Source organism: Scleropages formosus, chromosome 1 (assembly GCF_900964775.1).
Source record: "Scleropages formosus chromosome 1, fSclFor1.1, whole genome shotgun sequence".
NCBI classification, from domain to species: domain Eukaryota; kingdom Metazoa; phylum Chordata; class Actinopteri; order Osteoglossiformes; family Osteoglossidae; genus Scleropages; species Scleropages formosus.
In genome coordinates, this window is record NC_041806.1 from 11069177 (window position 1) to 11083112 (window position 13936).

At 46.5% G+C, this 13936-nt stretch overlaps 1 protein-coding gene across 3 annotated transcripts in view; it reads left to right on the forward strand.

Annotated features, from left to right (window-relative positions):
• Positions 1 to 3770: 3770 nt before the first annotated feature.
• LOC108934815 (tetratricopeptide repeat protein 28-like) overlaps positions 3771 to 13936 on the forward strand; it is a 283873-nt gene continuing 273707 nt past the window's right edge. For all 3 annotated transcript variants that reach the window (XM_018752936.1, XM_018752937.1, XM_018752938.1), the window contains exons 1-2: positions 3771 to 4178; positions 12214 to 12501. In XM_018752936.1, coding sequence (XP_018608452.1) covers positions 4149 to 4178; positions 12214 to 12501 — 318 coding nt within the window. In that variant the 5' untranslated portion in view covers positions 3771 to 4148. The remainder of the gene's footprint in view (positions 4179 to 12213; positions 12502 to 13936) is intronic.

Consider the following 13936-nt stretch of genomic DNA (forward strand, 5'->3'; position numbering starts at 1 on the left):
CCCCTTCCAAAGTTGCCCGCTGCTCTTGAAGCTGCAGAAATCCTATTCGAGTAGGTATTCAAATTGTATGGACCTCCTGAGGACATCGTCTCAGACCGAGGACCACAGTTTACCTCCCGAGTCTGGAAGGCCTTCTGGAATAGGCTCGGTGTGACGGTAAGCCTTACATCAGGATACCACCCGCAGGCCAACGGACAGGTTGAATGCCTGCAACAGGATATAGAAAGGTATCTACGGGCCTACTGTTCTCAACAACCACACCAATGGGCTCACTACCTGTCGTGGGCAGAATATGCCCACAACTCCGCTCAACACTCGTCAACAGGTATTTCGCCGTTTCAGTGCATGTTGGGGTATCAGCCTGCTCTATTTCCTAGAGAGTCTCCACAGAGTCCATTCGCCTGCGGCCTGACGCTGGCGAAGAGGCAGATTGCGGAGGAGAAGGTAAGGGAGATGGCAGCAGCGGGCATCATTGAGCCATCCAGTAGCCGCTGGTCAGCGCCGGCGGTCCTGGTGCAGAAGAAGGATGGCAGCTGGTGGTTCTGTGCTGATTATCATCACCTAAACATGGTGACTAAGCAGGACTGCATCGTGGGGTCGCAGTGGTTCAGCTCTCTGGACCTGTGGAGTGGCTACTGGGAGGTCACTTTGGCGCCGGAGGCCCGCGAGAAAACGGCGCTCACCCTGGGGTAGGTCCTCTGGCAATTCACGGTCATGCCTTTTGACCTCTGTGTAACCTAGCCACCACCTTTGAGCGGCTGATGGAGCGGGTCTAGTCTACCTTGACAACCTGCTGGTGCACGCCTCCTCCTTTGAGTTCACGCTGGTGAATTTAAAGGAGGTGTTCACTGTTGTCCACGCAACTGGGCTGAAGCTGCACCCTGCGAAGTGCAACCTTCTCCAGCGGCAGGTGAAATTCCTGGGCCACGTCATGGACGCGGATGAAGTGTCCATGGATCCCGACAAGGTGCAGCAGGTGCAAGACTGGCCCTCCGCAGAGGACGTGTCAGAATTGCAGAGCTTCCTGGGGTTGGCGTCGTACTGTTGCCGCTTTGTACGCGGCTTCGCTGACATCGCAGCACAACTGCACCGTCTCACCGCTAAGAGCACCGTATTCGAGTGGACCTCCAAGTGTGCGGCCACTTTTCATTGCCTGAGGGAGACTCTGGCGTTTGCCCCCATCCTGGCTCTCCTGATCCCGGGGAAGGCTTTCATCGTGGACACAGATGCCAGTGATTGGGGCATTGGAGCCGTGCTATCGCAGGCAGGAGATGGGGCGAGAGAGTGGTCACATACTACAGAGTCTCCCGGAGAGGAACTACTGCGTCACAAGGCGAGAGCTCCTAGCCGTAGTGGCAGGGATTAAACATTTCCGCCCCTACCTCTACGGGACCAGTTTCCTGCTGCGGACCAACCACGCTTCGCTCACGTGGCTCCTAAATTTCAAGGAGCCCGAGGGACAGATAGCAAGGTGGCTGGAACTGCTGCACTATGACTTCAAGGTCCAGCACTGACTGGGGCGCCTGCACGCCAACGCTGCTGCACTTTCTCAGCGCCCCTGCAGTGCAGGCTCGTGTGGACACTGCAATCGGCTGGAGGAGTGGTGGGGGGCCGCGGATGAGACCTGCGCTCCGCTGTTGGCGGACATGGTGAGCGATGGGGGGTCCACAGACGACACGGGATGGTTCTGCCAAGCCCAGGAAACTGATCCAGAACCGGCGGTGGTGTGGAGCTTTTTACAGTCGGGGCAACGCCCACCCTGGATTGCTGTGACCCCGCACGGACCCACTGTCAAGTGGTACTGCTCACAGTAGGACAGCCTTGCCTTAAGAGGAGGGCTGTTGTATCGGTGTTGGGAGGAGCCGGTGTGCGGGCAAGTTCTGTGGCAGCACCTCGTCTCCCATACCCTCAGAGAAGATGTGTTGGGGCGAGTACACGGACCCGCTGGCGTTGAGCACTTTGGCGTGGTGAAGATGCTGCGTCGGCTACACCAGTGGTTCCACTGGGCAGGGTGTCAGCAGGACGTAGAGTTGTTTGTGCGCTGCTGCGACACCTCCATGGCATGCAAGGGCCCCAGTGACCGGTCGCACACCCCCCTCCAACGACTTCAATCGGGTGCCCCGATGGAATGCGTCGGTGTGGACGTGCTGGGACCCTTCCCCCTGACTGAGCAAGGCAACCGCTACATGCTGGTGGCATTGGATTACTTCACAAGTGGCCCGAGGTGTATGCAGTACCAGACCAGAGTGCAGCTACTACGGCGGAGCGATTGGTGGAGGAGATGTTCTGTCGCTTTTGGACACCAGAGGAGCTGCACAGCGACCAGGGTAGGAACGCTGAGTCGCAGGTCATGAAGGCGGTGTGCGACTGGCTGGGGTTCCGGAAGACGTGCACCACACCTCTTCACCTGCAGAGCGACGGTCTGGTTGAGCGGTTCAACTGCATGCTCACCATGCAGCTCTCCGTGCTCACCGCCTAACACCAGTGTGACTGGGACAGACACCTGCCCCTGGTCCTGTGGGCATGCCACTCTGCTGTCCAGGAGTCCACCGGCTGCACCCCCACCCTGATTATGTTTGAGCACAAGTTGAGGATGCCGGCGGACTTAGCTTTCAGTAGCCTGCCAGAGCCCGAGGTGAGTGGAGAACAGGGTTTGGAGTACCTGCAGCAACTGCGGCAGCGCTTGGAGTTCGCGCACGCTTTTGTGACCAGACCCAAGAGGGAGCACAGGTTGCCTCCGCAGCTTCGGGACTTTGTTTGTGTTGGCAGGCTCGACAGTCGCCGGGATGGACAACTGCTGAAGGGGGTGGCAATGTAATGGCGCTGAGGGGAGTTATGCCAGTTTAGTGTAAATAGTTGATATTAGTGTTTATGTATGTACGTAGTTGTGTGTGTGTTGTGCTGATTGGTTGTCGCCCGGGGGTAGCCCTTAACCATGGGGCGCAGTGGGGGGCTGGGAATGACCCAGGGGGATTCTCCAGTAATCTGGACCATTTTGTACTGTCTGAAGCATCTTTGTTAAGACTGCTGGTGAAAAGACATGTAAATATTGAATAAAGAGCATGTTCCTTTTACCCCGACTCCTGAGCCGCTTTCTAGTAGCTCCATGGGGGGACGCTACAATATAAATTCGTTATAGCAATCATAATTGTGTAATGACAGCGCCCTCTTGTGTGTGCATTCATATACAACACAGTTTTTCTGTTGACCGCTGTCACATAGCCTTATTAAATCAATTGCGGACAGCACTCCCGTTGTGGGCGATGAGGTGGGCGCTGACCGCTGACCGCTGCCACGGGGCTCAATTGTGATTCAATGCTATGAAAAACAAAAAACTACGAAAAAGCTCAAGGGGGGCGAGTACTCTGTACAGATACTGTAACATGGAGTTATTGGTTGCTGAGAACTTCCGTTATTTCTGCTGCATCATGCATGCAGTGCATGTCCTCTGTATAACTTGTGCACCTGCACCGGTGAGGGTCATTCGGTCCGGAGTGTGGCTGAACATCTGGAGGATGTTCCGTTCACAACGCCGGGTCAGGTTCAAGTCAGGAGAATGACGAATTGGACTGATCATGTTTCGCTTCGTTCACCGTCATCACCCAGCACAGAATACTAACTGTTACGTTTTGAAGTTAAGACACTTCAAATGATTGCGTTTCCTTCTTTTTCTATCCTACTTTACTAAAAGTGGTCGAAGTCAAAGTAGGATATGGTTTTTCTCGTCAACTTGAAATAACACAAACAGGACAAAAGGCTTCCTAGTGGACGTTGCGAAAGTTCACTTTAACAAAGGTTTGCTGCCGCATGGCATTGATGTTACGTCCTCTCTCTCTGTCTTTCTTTCCCACGCGCGCAGAGCGCGGGACGCAGGAGGCTCGGCCAGAGGAGCCGCGAGAGGAGGGCAGCAGAGCTCGAAACCCGACAACATGGCGCACGTCGTCCGCGAGACGCTCCGCTAGCCTAGAGACTAGATGAGCCCAACGGGCCGAATCTCAACCACCTCCTCAATGCACTACTGTACTTCTCAATAGGTTTTTTTCCTTACAAGCGGAGAGCTTTTCTCTTAATTGCTGGGACAATTATGAAGGGGTGAAAGTTGCCAGCAACTCCGGAAAGTGGAAGTGAGACCAGAACAGAAGGCGCAGATGGATAAGCCCGCAGCCAGCAGAGACAAGGCAAGTACATCAAATATAAATAAGGAAGGAGTCCCGGGCGACACACCGTCCCTCGCATTTGTACCCATTTAGATGAATGTAAGCGGTCCTACGTCAGGACTCGTCTCTTCGTTGTACTGTCCTGTGCAACTTAGAGTTCATCGGAACCTCACGAGTTTCCGACATGTGATGCGGAGAAGATCGGTCAACGGTGAAATCCCTGAGTGTGTGTGAGAGAGCGAGAGATACGGTGCTGAAGGAGTGTGACTGTTGTTGCGAGGGGGGCGAACGGTGGCCCACTGAGTGTCTCACAGGGTTCCGTTACTTTTTACGTTACGGGAGTTTCTGGCTCCGCAAACTCGCGCATGTCTTCATGCCGCTGACCAGGAGGAGAAGGACGGCATTGCTGACTTCGTACGGTTGAGCCCTCACTACAGTGTGCAGCTGTCACTGAGAGGAGGAGGCACTGTTTTACTGCATGTGTCAGATCAGGCGTGACTCTAGGTTTCAATCCAGCCAGGCCTTACTTCACGTGTGCCTTGATGCAAAATGTAGAGGAGTGGACTAGTGTGAGGTGATCATGACATGAGTTGTGTCCACTGCTGGAGCACAGGTGTGGACCCCAGAAGGCAGCATGCCTGTGCACAGGTGAGACAGTATGGAAGCGGTCAGGTAATTTAACTGCAGTGTGTGTTGCTGCACTCTTTGCAAGAGACACAAAGTGTCATAGCAATAAACGAGGCATGACGGGCAGCAGGGCTGTGCAGTGAGTAGCACTGATGTCTCACAGCGCTGGATGGTGCAAGAGGACGTGGGTTTCATGTCTGCTTGGTTTGTGTGTTTTCCCTGTATTTGCATGGGTTTCCTCGTGCAGTTCAAGGTTGTATATTTCAGGTAAGCTGGTGACCCTAATGGTTCATAGCATGCGTACATGTATATACATATGTTATACGTGGGTACACAGATGACTGGTTTGTTTACTGTAGTGTATCAAATTCTGTGAGTCACCTTAGGTGAAGGTGGCAGTTAAATACAGTTATACCCAGGTGTAGTGACTCTTGCTTTACAGACTTTTGGTGTAATGGACCTAGAAAAAAATGTACCCATGTTTGCTATACGGTCCAACTGCTGCCGGTATTACGTACTTTTTGTGTGTTCAAGGCAAAATTTTCTCCAGTGACATAGAAGTCATGAGCTAATGAGTTGCAGGGTTTTCAATAATGTATGATAACTTCTTAATTTTGCTTTTTTTCCCCAAGTTGTTTTATTACAGTCTTAGGAAATGTTTTCCTTTCTTAAAAAAAGGTTTTTTTTTGTTCATGTACCCCCTAAATTTACGAGGGGTCTGAAAACTCACCTCTTTCTGACTAACTTCTCCCCTTTTCTAATAATCTCATAAATATCTGCAGATAATGAAAATCAAATAAAAAAGTTCTTGATAAACCTGTATGTTTCTTACGTTTAATAATTTTTAATAAGTTTGTTTAATAAGATAAAAGTATATGCAGCTAATTGTGTAATGTACAGCGATTTATACAGTGGTATGAGACAGACTACTCAAGGTTCACATGTCTGCATCCAGACCTCTCCTTCTGTTGATGTAATTCACTTTTTGTGTTGTTCTTGGAGATGTATGTTGTTTTGGAGAAAAGCATGTGCTAAATGAGTAATTGTAAAGGTAAATGTACTGTATGAGTCTTTCTTATGTGTACATGTACTGTACTATACATCTCACACACACACACACACACACACACACACACACACTATCTGAACTGCTTGTCCCATACAGGGTCGCGGGGAACCGGAGCCTGACCCGGCAACACAGGGCATAATGCTGGGGGGGGGGGGGACACACCCAGGACTAGATGCCAGTCCGTCGCAAGGCACCCCAAGCGGGATTCAAATCCCAGACCCACCGGAGAGCAGGACCCGGTCCAACCCACTGCGCCACTGCGCCCCTCCCTTACTGTACATCATTTTAGTAAAAAAGAAAAAACATACACACACACACACACAGAGTCTGAAACCACTCATCTCAGGCAGGGTCACGGCAAGCCAGAGCCTAAGCCAGCAACACAGGGCGCCAGGCTGGAGGGGGAGGGGACACAACCACGACAGGATGCCAGTCCGTCACAAGGCACCCCAACCAGGACTCGAACCCCAAACCCTCCAGAAAGCAGGCACAGACCAAACCTGCTGTGCCACCGCACCCCCCTTAGTAACAAAATATAAAACCCCTTAGTAAAAAATATATATATATAAAAAAAAAAATTTCTGCCCTAATTTTCTTCTTGATTACATTTGTATTTATTCATTTTGCTGATGCTTTTCTCCAAAGTAACTTATAATGTTGAGGTTACAATTATTTACCTATTTATACAGCTGGATAATTTTTACTGGAACAATTTAAGGTAAGTACGTTGCTCAAGAGTACCACAGCTGGAGGTCGGAATCAAACCTGCGACCTTTGGGTACAAAGGCAGCAGCTCTAACCACTATGTTACCAGCTGTCCCGTAATTAGTATTTTAAAATAATATTTCATTATTTTAACTCCTTATCATTCTTATGTTTTCATTACTATTTCTTGAGACTGTTTCTAAGTGTTTTCTCTAAAGCAACTTATGACGTTAAACTACTTTACAAATAATTACCCATTTATACAGCCAGGTAATACTGTATTTACTGGAGCAATTTAGGGTACCTTGCCAAGGGTATTATAGCTACTGTAAAGATTGAAACATGCAACCTTTGGGTCCAAAGGTAGCAGCTCTAACCACTATGCTACTAGCTGTCTGTTGTTTACAGACTCTTCATATACAGATTGTTTTCAGGAACAAATTAGGTCCTGTACTTAATAATAATTGTATGTTGCTTTGGGGAAGGAAGGTCTGCTGAAAGAATCAGTGTAATGATGTTACATAATAACAGTAATTATTGTGTTGTGGTTGTATTTTGCACCCCTGGTTGTTTAAAGGGGCTATCGCAGTTGCCTTTGTTTTGGAAAAACTTGCTGTTACTTATGCGGTTGTTTTATTCTATGGGTCAGGACATCACCCGATGTATTAATTATTTGCCCTGTCTTCCACTACGTGCCAATGTCTATTACTCCTGTATTGCTGGAGTAATATTGTGGTTCAGGGGGGAGACATACAAACAAGACAGTGGGCCATGTTTAAATTGGAGAAAAGGGGTGAAATCCCTAAAATGTTGCCAGTTCCATGTCTTATTGTGAGACTCTTGCAGTCCTATGGTTCTGTGTGAAGGTAGTGCAGTGCTCTTCTGTGTCCCCTTAAGTCCTGGCCCTTATGATCATGTATGTGATCAATGACTTCACAAGTTGGGACTTCATGACTGATGTCAGTGCCAGTGCCAGTGACAGCATGGCCTTGCGATGCTCTATTAGTCAGAAAGTGACCATAAGTCTCAAATGTTCATTCTGTGCTTTTCCCTACAGGTCTTGCTTTGTTGTGAAAGGGCCTTTAACGGATTCCTTACAGCAGAAGTACCGGCAGTTCTCAGTTGGCCATGGTTCAGGATTGAGGATTTGTTTGACTGCACACAGACTGGTTTGACTCAGAGTGTAATACTCTTCTCCATAGTGCCACTGCAATGTAAGAAAGAATCAGGCCCTCTTTATGAATTATATTGTCATTAAAACAATGGATGTTATAAAATGTTGAAATTTCAAGCTTATGAATAGAGCCAAGCTGAGTCACTGGCTATGTCTGGATTCTTTGTGGCTCCAATTAAAATCAAACATGTAAAATATTATTACTTAAAAGGCAGTGGTTTCTTCCAGTTTGCTGAGCACATATTTAAAAGGATTTGAGAAAATAAAGCGTATTCACATACCCTGAGTATTTATGTGGCCCGAAGGCTAACTCTGTACTGTTGCATTGAATGTTCCCTAATCCATAACTGATGAGGAAGTGGAAATGTAATGTATGCAACAGTGTCTTCTTGCTTGTAGGAAGAGCTGAATTTGACACAGTACTTCAGTCTGCTGTTGGTTTGTCCTCAAAAGTAGCAATGCTATTTCAGAGGAATAGATCGATGTTGTAAACAATACTTTAGCTTATTAACCCTCTGTAACTTAACATTGCTCAGATCTGCAGAATTCTCTCAGAATATGCTAAACTACTTCTGTTCCAAGTCATCACTGAAAAGATATGACTGGATATGTTTACCAGTTAGTATTCAGCAGTCCCCCGATGTATTACAGGCCTTGAAAGTGAGCAGCATAGCGATGCAGTTTTCTGCAAAATGCATTAAAAATAGTTTGCTAAAACTGTGCAGAACTTTTTGGAAATGTAGCTTATTAAAAATGTTGGGCACATGCATTTATGGAACATTTATGGAAGAATTAGGCCAGTATCCATTCATAATGCATATCTAAAAAAAAGGCAAAGTTCTGAGTGTATTGCCAGTTGAGTTCCCATGATGCCTTGTACTTTACAACATTGTTAATGCAAGACTGGATCCCTCAAATAAAAGCCTTCAGTAAAGTGTTACTGAAGATATTTCATCAGTACAGTACTGGCACTGCTAACTTCAGAGCTAGCAGTTTGAATTTATAAAACGTGTGTGAAAAATGAGTCACATTGTAAAATCAAAGAACTGGTTCATAAGCTCCTTACCATGAATAATAGACTACCTGAGTAAGAACTCTCTGCAGCCTAATTACCCGTTGAAATAATCACTGTATAATAATTACTTTCATATTTTATTCAGCATTTGCCATTAATATCTTTTTGTGACTAGACCGATCAACCAAATATAATCTGTTGAAAAGTGTAGCATTCCAGATTTCTGTTCTTAGTTTTTATTTTTTTTTACAGAATTGCTATTTATCTTTGTTCTCTCTGGGCAATGTTCTACTGGGAAGCCTTGGGTTCTGGCTTTCATGTGGATGTTACTTTGACACGTACCACCTACCTAAAGATTGTTGCAGACCACATACACCCCTTCATTGTAATGGTATTCCCTGATGACATTGAACACAATGTTTGAGTGTTGATGTACTGTAGCTGTCACTTTGTGAAAGAGTCTTCCTCCTCCAAAGCCTCAAACCTAAATTTACTACGTATTAATACAGACATGTACAAGCATGGGGGGGCGTGGTGGCACAGTGGGTTAAACCGGGTCCTGCTCTCCGGTGGGTCGTGGGCTCGAGTCCCGCTTGGGGTGCCTTACAACGGACTGGTGTCCCGTCCTGGGTGTGTCCCCTCCCCCTTCGGCCCTGCGCCCTGCGTTGCCGGGTTAGGCTCCGGCTCCCTGCAACCCGGTATGGGACAAGCGGTTCTGATGATGATGATGATGTACAAGCATTGTTTGTGTGTGTATGTATTGTATGTGATTGTGTGTTTCATTGGGTGGGAGGATGCAGTCACACCCATCAGATCAGACCTTTAGGAAACCTGCTGTATGCCCCACTACTCAGTGTAGGCAGCAGGGCTAGCATGCTGTTTCAATTAGCCCTCTAGGCACCTATTTGAAGCAAGCAAGGCAGCTCCTACAATGAAACACAGGAGCTGGACTAGTTCAAGGGGTGGGGGAGGGGGTGCAGAGGCAAACACTGTATCTGGTATTTTTGAATGCCAGCTGTGATACTGCTGTGTGGGACACACACGCAGAAACACAATATAAGAGATTTGTTAATACAATAATACAAAAGTTTGTATGTCTCATCGGTGCCACCACACCTAGAATGGTGTGTTGTTTTAGACGTATGTTTTTGTTTATGGGTGCTTCATTTCTGTGTGTGGTAATTTGCAGTAAGGGTCACTGTGGTACAGCAGCCTGGAGATGGATGCTCACAGCTTGTTGTCTGTGCTGAGTATAGAGTCACTGCTTCTTCAGTTGATGGGGTCTTAAGAGTGGATTCTCCATGTGGCTGTAGAGTTGGGCTGCCTGGTGAGTGTACCTGCACCTTGCCTGCTAAAATGCGCTGAGCTCTTGTAATGAGTGCTGGTTCACGAATTCTGTGGGAGGGGCTGCCTTCAGTTGGCTGACCCCACTTCCCACCCAGCACTTCTCAACGTCTGGCCTTTGCGGCCACCACCATTCCTGCTGCTTCACCCTCCCTCTCTGCCTTGTTTCTCTGGAAGTAATTATCTCACTGCTATGTGAATCCAGAGTCTTGCCTGAGGAAGAGTCGGATGCAGTGGGATGAGGTTCGCATCAACTGGATGGGCTGGAGGTGTGGTGTGCTGAGGAATGGGAGGAACTGCTCTTTTATTCCTCTCAACCAAATCTGCCACAGCCCTTCTCTCGATCACGTGCTATAAATCCAGTCAGTGGCTGCTGCCCCTTATACTTCTCTGTGGCTCACTTTTCTCTGCTTCTGCTGCTAGGTCCTGTTTATGGAGAAGCTTGTATAGCGACGCCGTAGTGGAAGCCTGCTCTTTGTGAAGACAACGAAAGGGTTTTTTGAAGTACATACATTCATCTAACCAAAGTAGACTTATGATGTGGTTATGTTCCATGAAATCCATCGTAAGTCGAAAATGCATGTAATACAGCTAACCTACCGAACATCATAGCCTAGCATATGTACGATGGTCATTACGGGCTTGTTTGTTGCTTCATGCTGAGTTTATCCTCAAGAGTAATTGCCCTCCTTTTCTTCTTTCCACCAGTAGCAGGAGGCACACATGGGTATTTCTGTGACATTATGGATGCACAAAACAAAACCGCGTGGATGACTGGGAGATGCAGATCACTGCCGCTACCCAGTATTGCAAGAGAGTCTCGCACCACATATCGCTTGCCTGGGAAAAAAAATCAAAATTCAAAATCTGAAGTACGATTTCTACTGATTGTCTATCACCAGCTCACCATCGTAAAATCGAACCATCGTAAGCCAAGGAGCATCTGTACATGGATTATTAACTAGTATTTAGTCAACGCCTTTATCCAAGGTGACATACAGTGCTAGATACACTGCGCTAAACTCCTTACAGTCATTTGTCACACACATGCAGACAATGGACAGTTTAGAGTCATTAATTCAGTTGAAACACGTGGCTTTGGACTGTGGAGAAAAAAAAACGGAGCACATGTAGAAAAACCAGGAAAACTTAGAAGAACATGCAAACTCCACCCAGTCTAAGTGGGGATTGAACCCACATCCATTCACACTGCCAAGGCACTGTGAGGCAATAGTGCTATTTGTTGCACCAGCCCCATTAGTTACCCACTTATACAGCTGGGCAATTTTTGCTGAAGCAATTCATGGTAAGTGCCTTGATCGTGGGTACTACAGCAGGAGGTGGGATTCATGGCCTAAAGGTGGAAGTCGTAACCACTATGTCACCTGCTGCTTAATACAATGCGTTAGTTTCAGAAAAATTCGGTTGAGTCTTTCCCTGGTGACCAGTTCAGGGCTATATGTAATTACCTTTTTCTCATCTGTAATTCAAGCCTCCTGAGAGGTCCTGCTTTTATATCCTTGCTTCTAAATTATACCTGCAGTAAAAGACAAATGGATAAAAGAGTAAGCTGATTTGCATTTACTGATAGCTGAACATCCCTGTAATACATAAAAAGTGTTGAAAGTTGCCTGACGGTGTCAGCTTTCCAAGCATGAAGGACAGGTCATAGTGATGTTCAGTACTGGGTGTGTTTTCAAGGCTAGGGGCTGCATCTCTGTGAAGGTTCAAAATGGCCAGTGCATGTCTAGTAGTTCTCTCAGTATGTTGAATACGGACGTAGTGTGGCTTAGTTCTGCTCACGTAACCCAAATGAAAACCAAACCTCCAGCTGACTCCAGGCATTCCAGATCACGCAATGCACACAGCCTTCTTCTCTCTCTCTCTGTCTCACTTTATCTCTTCCGTCTCCTTTCATCCCCCACCTCTCTTCAGGTGTTCTCATGTTGACTCCTCATTTTCTTTCCTGCGCACAGTTGTATTTTGAGTAAATTTAGCCATAAACTTTGGTTTATTGCTGGCAGTTGGGTTTGGTGAAGGTGAAGGCACTGGATTTTTAGTTTCCCCTGTTGATCAAGGAAAGAACCATTTTGACTCAGCCCCTTTCCCTCCCTCCCTCCAGCTTTCCATCTTCGGGCCACAGATGCTTGGTGGGGTTGAATGCTGTGAGGCTGATGGACCAGGCTTTAGCAAAGCTGACTTCATGGAGAAGGTTCGACAGAGCAATGATGCGTGCCAGCAAGGCAAGTTCAGCATTGCTGTACGTCTCTACAGCGACGCCCTGCTGGCCGACCCGCAGAACTTCATTATCTACAGTAACCGCTCAGCCGCTCACCTGAAGCTGGGTCAGTACCAGGCTGCCTTAAAGGATGCAGACAAGGCCCAGCATCTCAACCCAAAGTGGCCCAAGGTAAGGCCCCTCAGTGTCCTACCTGAGAAATGAAGGTCATGTCAGACAGAGGGGTTCCTTCACTCCAGTGCTTTTCTGGCCAAGATCTTCCAGCTGTTTGTGTTTTTCTGAGTTTTAGTACCCATTGCTGGTGTTGAATGCAAACAGCATGTATGTGATATAGTATAATCCTCTGAAGCAAGTCTGTTGGCAGGGCACCATTTCATTAGTAGCTTTCACAAATGGAGCTTGAATCTAAAATTATTTCTTATACTGTTTAGTGCATTTTTCACTTTTTAAGAGCAGTTGTAAAAACATGTATGTCATACTGTATGTAATAACTATGTGTTTGTAATACTAGTTACTTAATTTTTAACCCATTCATTTCTTTAATGCATGTGATATTTAAAACTGTCTAATGCAGTGCTCAATCATATTTTCTGAGACTGTTGTCCTATATGCCAAAGAGCTATAGTATCTGGATGCACAGATAGTGGAAAAACAGCTTGATGGATAAAATTACTTTTAACACCTGCAGCATTTTACTGATTAATTGAATTTAGCATTCTTATATTTGTTTATTATGTGCTACTTTTTACATGTTTATTGGATGTATGTATGCTAAAGTATGTATGACAATATCAAATATGTCATATAATGCAATGTTATAGTTATGCCTCTAACTCTAGTTATTTTTTGCAATATTACAATGTTTTTCAATATGCATCCATGTTTACAGCGAGAGAGAGACATAAGTTGCAGATAGATAGGGTGATGATCAGTTGCTGGGCTCAGACACATATTGACACATAGCTGACTTTTGGGTCCAACTGCGCTATCCAGAGGAAACAAAAGGAGAGCATAGCTTTACATCACACAACACACTTTCTGTCTCATCAGATTTTAACGAACTCTTTCACACCGGAGCCCAACTTAATCGGGTCTTAATGCTGTTCAGTAAAATACCATGCAGGCTGCTTTTCAGTATTTATTATGAACAAGTTGACAGTAATAAGAGTTAAAGTTTACATGGTCACAATCCTGTCCACTGTAAAAGCTGACATTTTTCTTGGTCTGTGGCTCAGCAGCACCAGGAAACACAGTCCTCCTTCAGTACCTCTACTCTACCAGCTGCCCTGCTTTACAGTATCAAGTGTGCTCCCAGTTGAATATACATAACTTCTCATGAACCAGTGTGGTGCTTGAAGTGAACAATTTCCAAAGGCTTCTAGACATCCGGGGCTCAGCCGGCATGAGATTTGTGCCCTGGGAGGGGGCATCCTGCCTGGTATTGCCAGAGTTTGTATGAGACCCCTTCCTGGATACAGGCTGCTGTGCAAGGCCAGTAAAACAACACAGAAAAGAAATAAATATTATCTGCTCTTTTCCATTTTTATGCATGTTATTCATGTTTTCTTTTGTGTAACAGAAGGACATCTAAATGGACATATTTGTG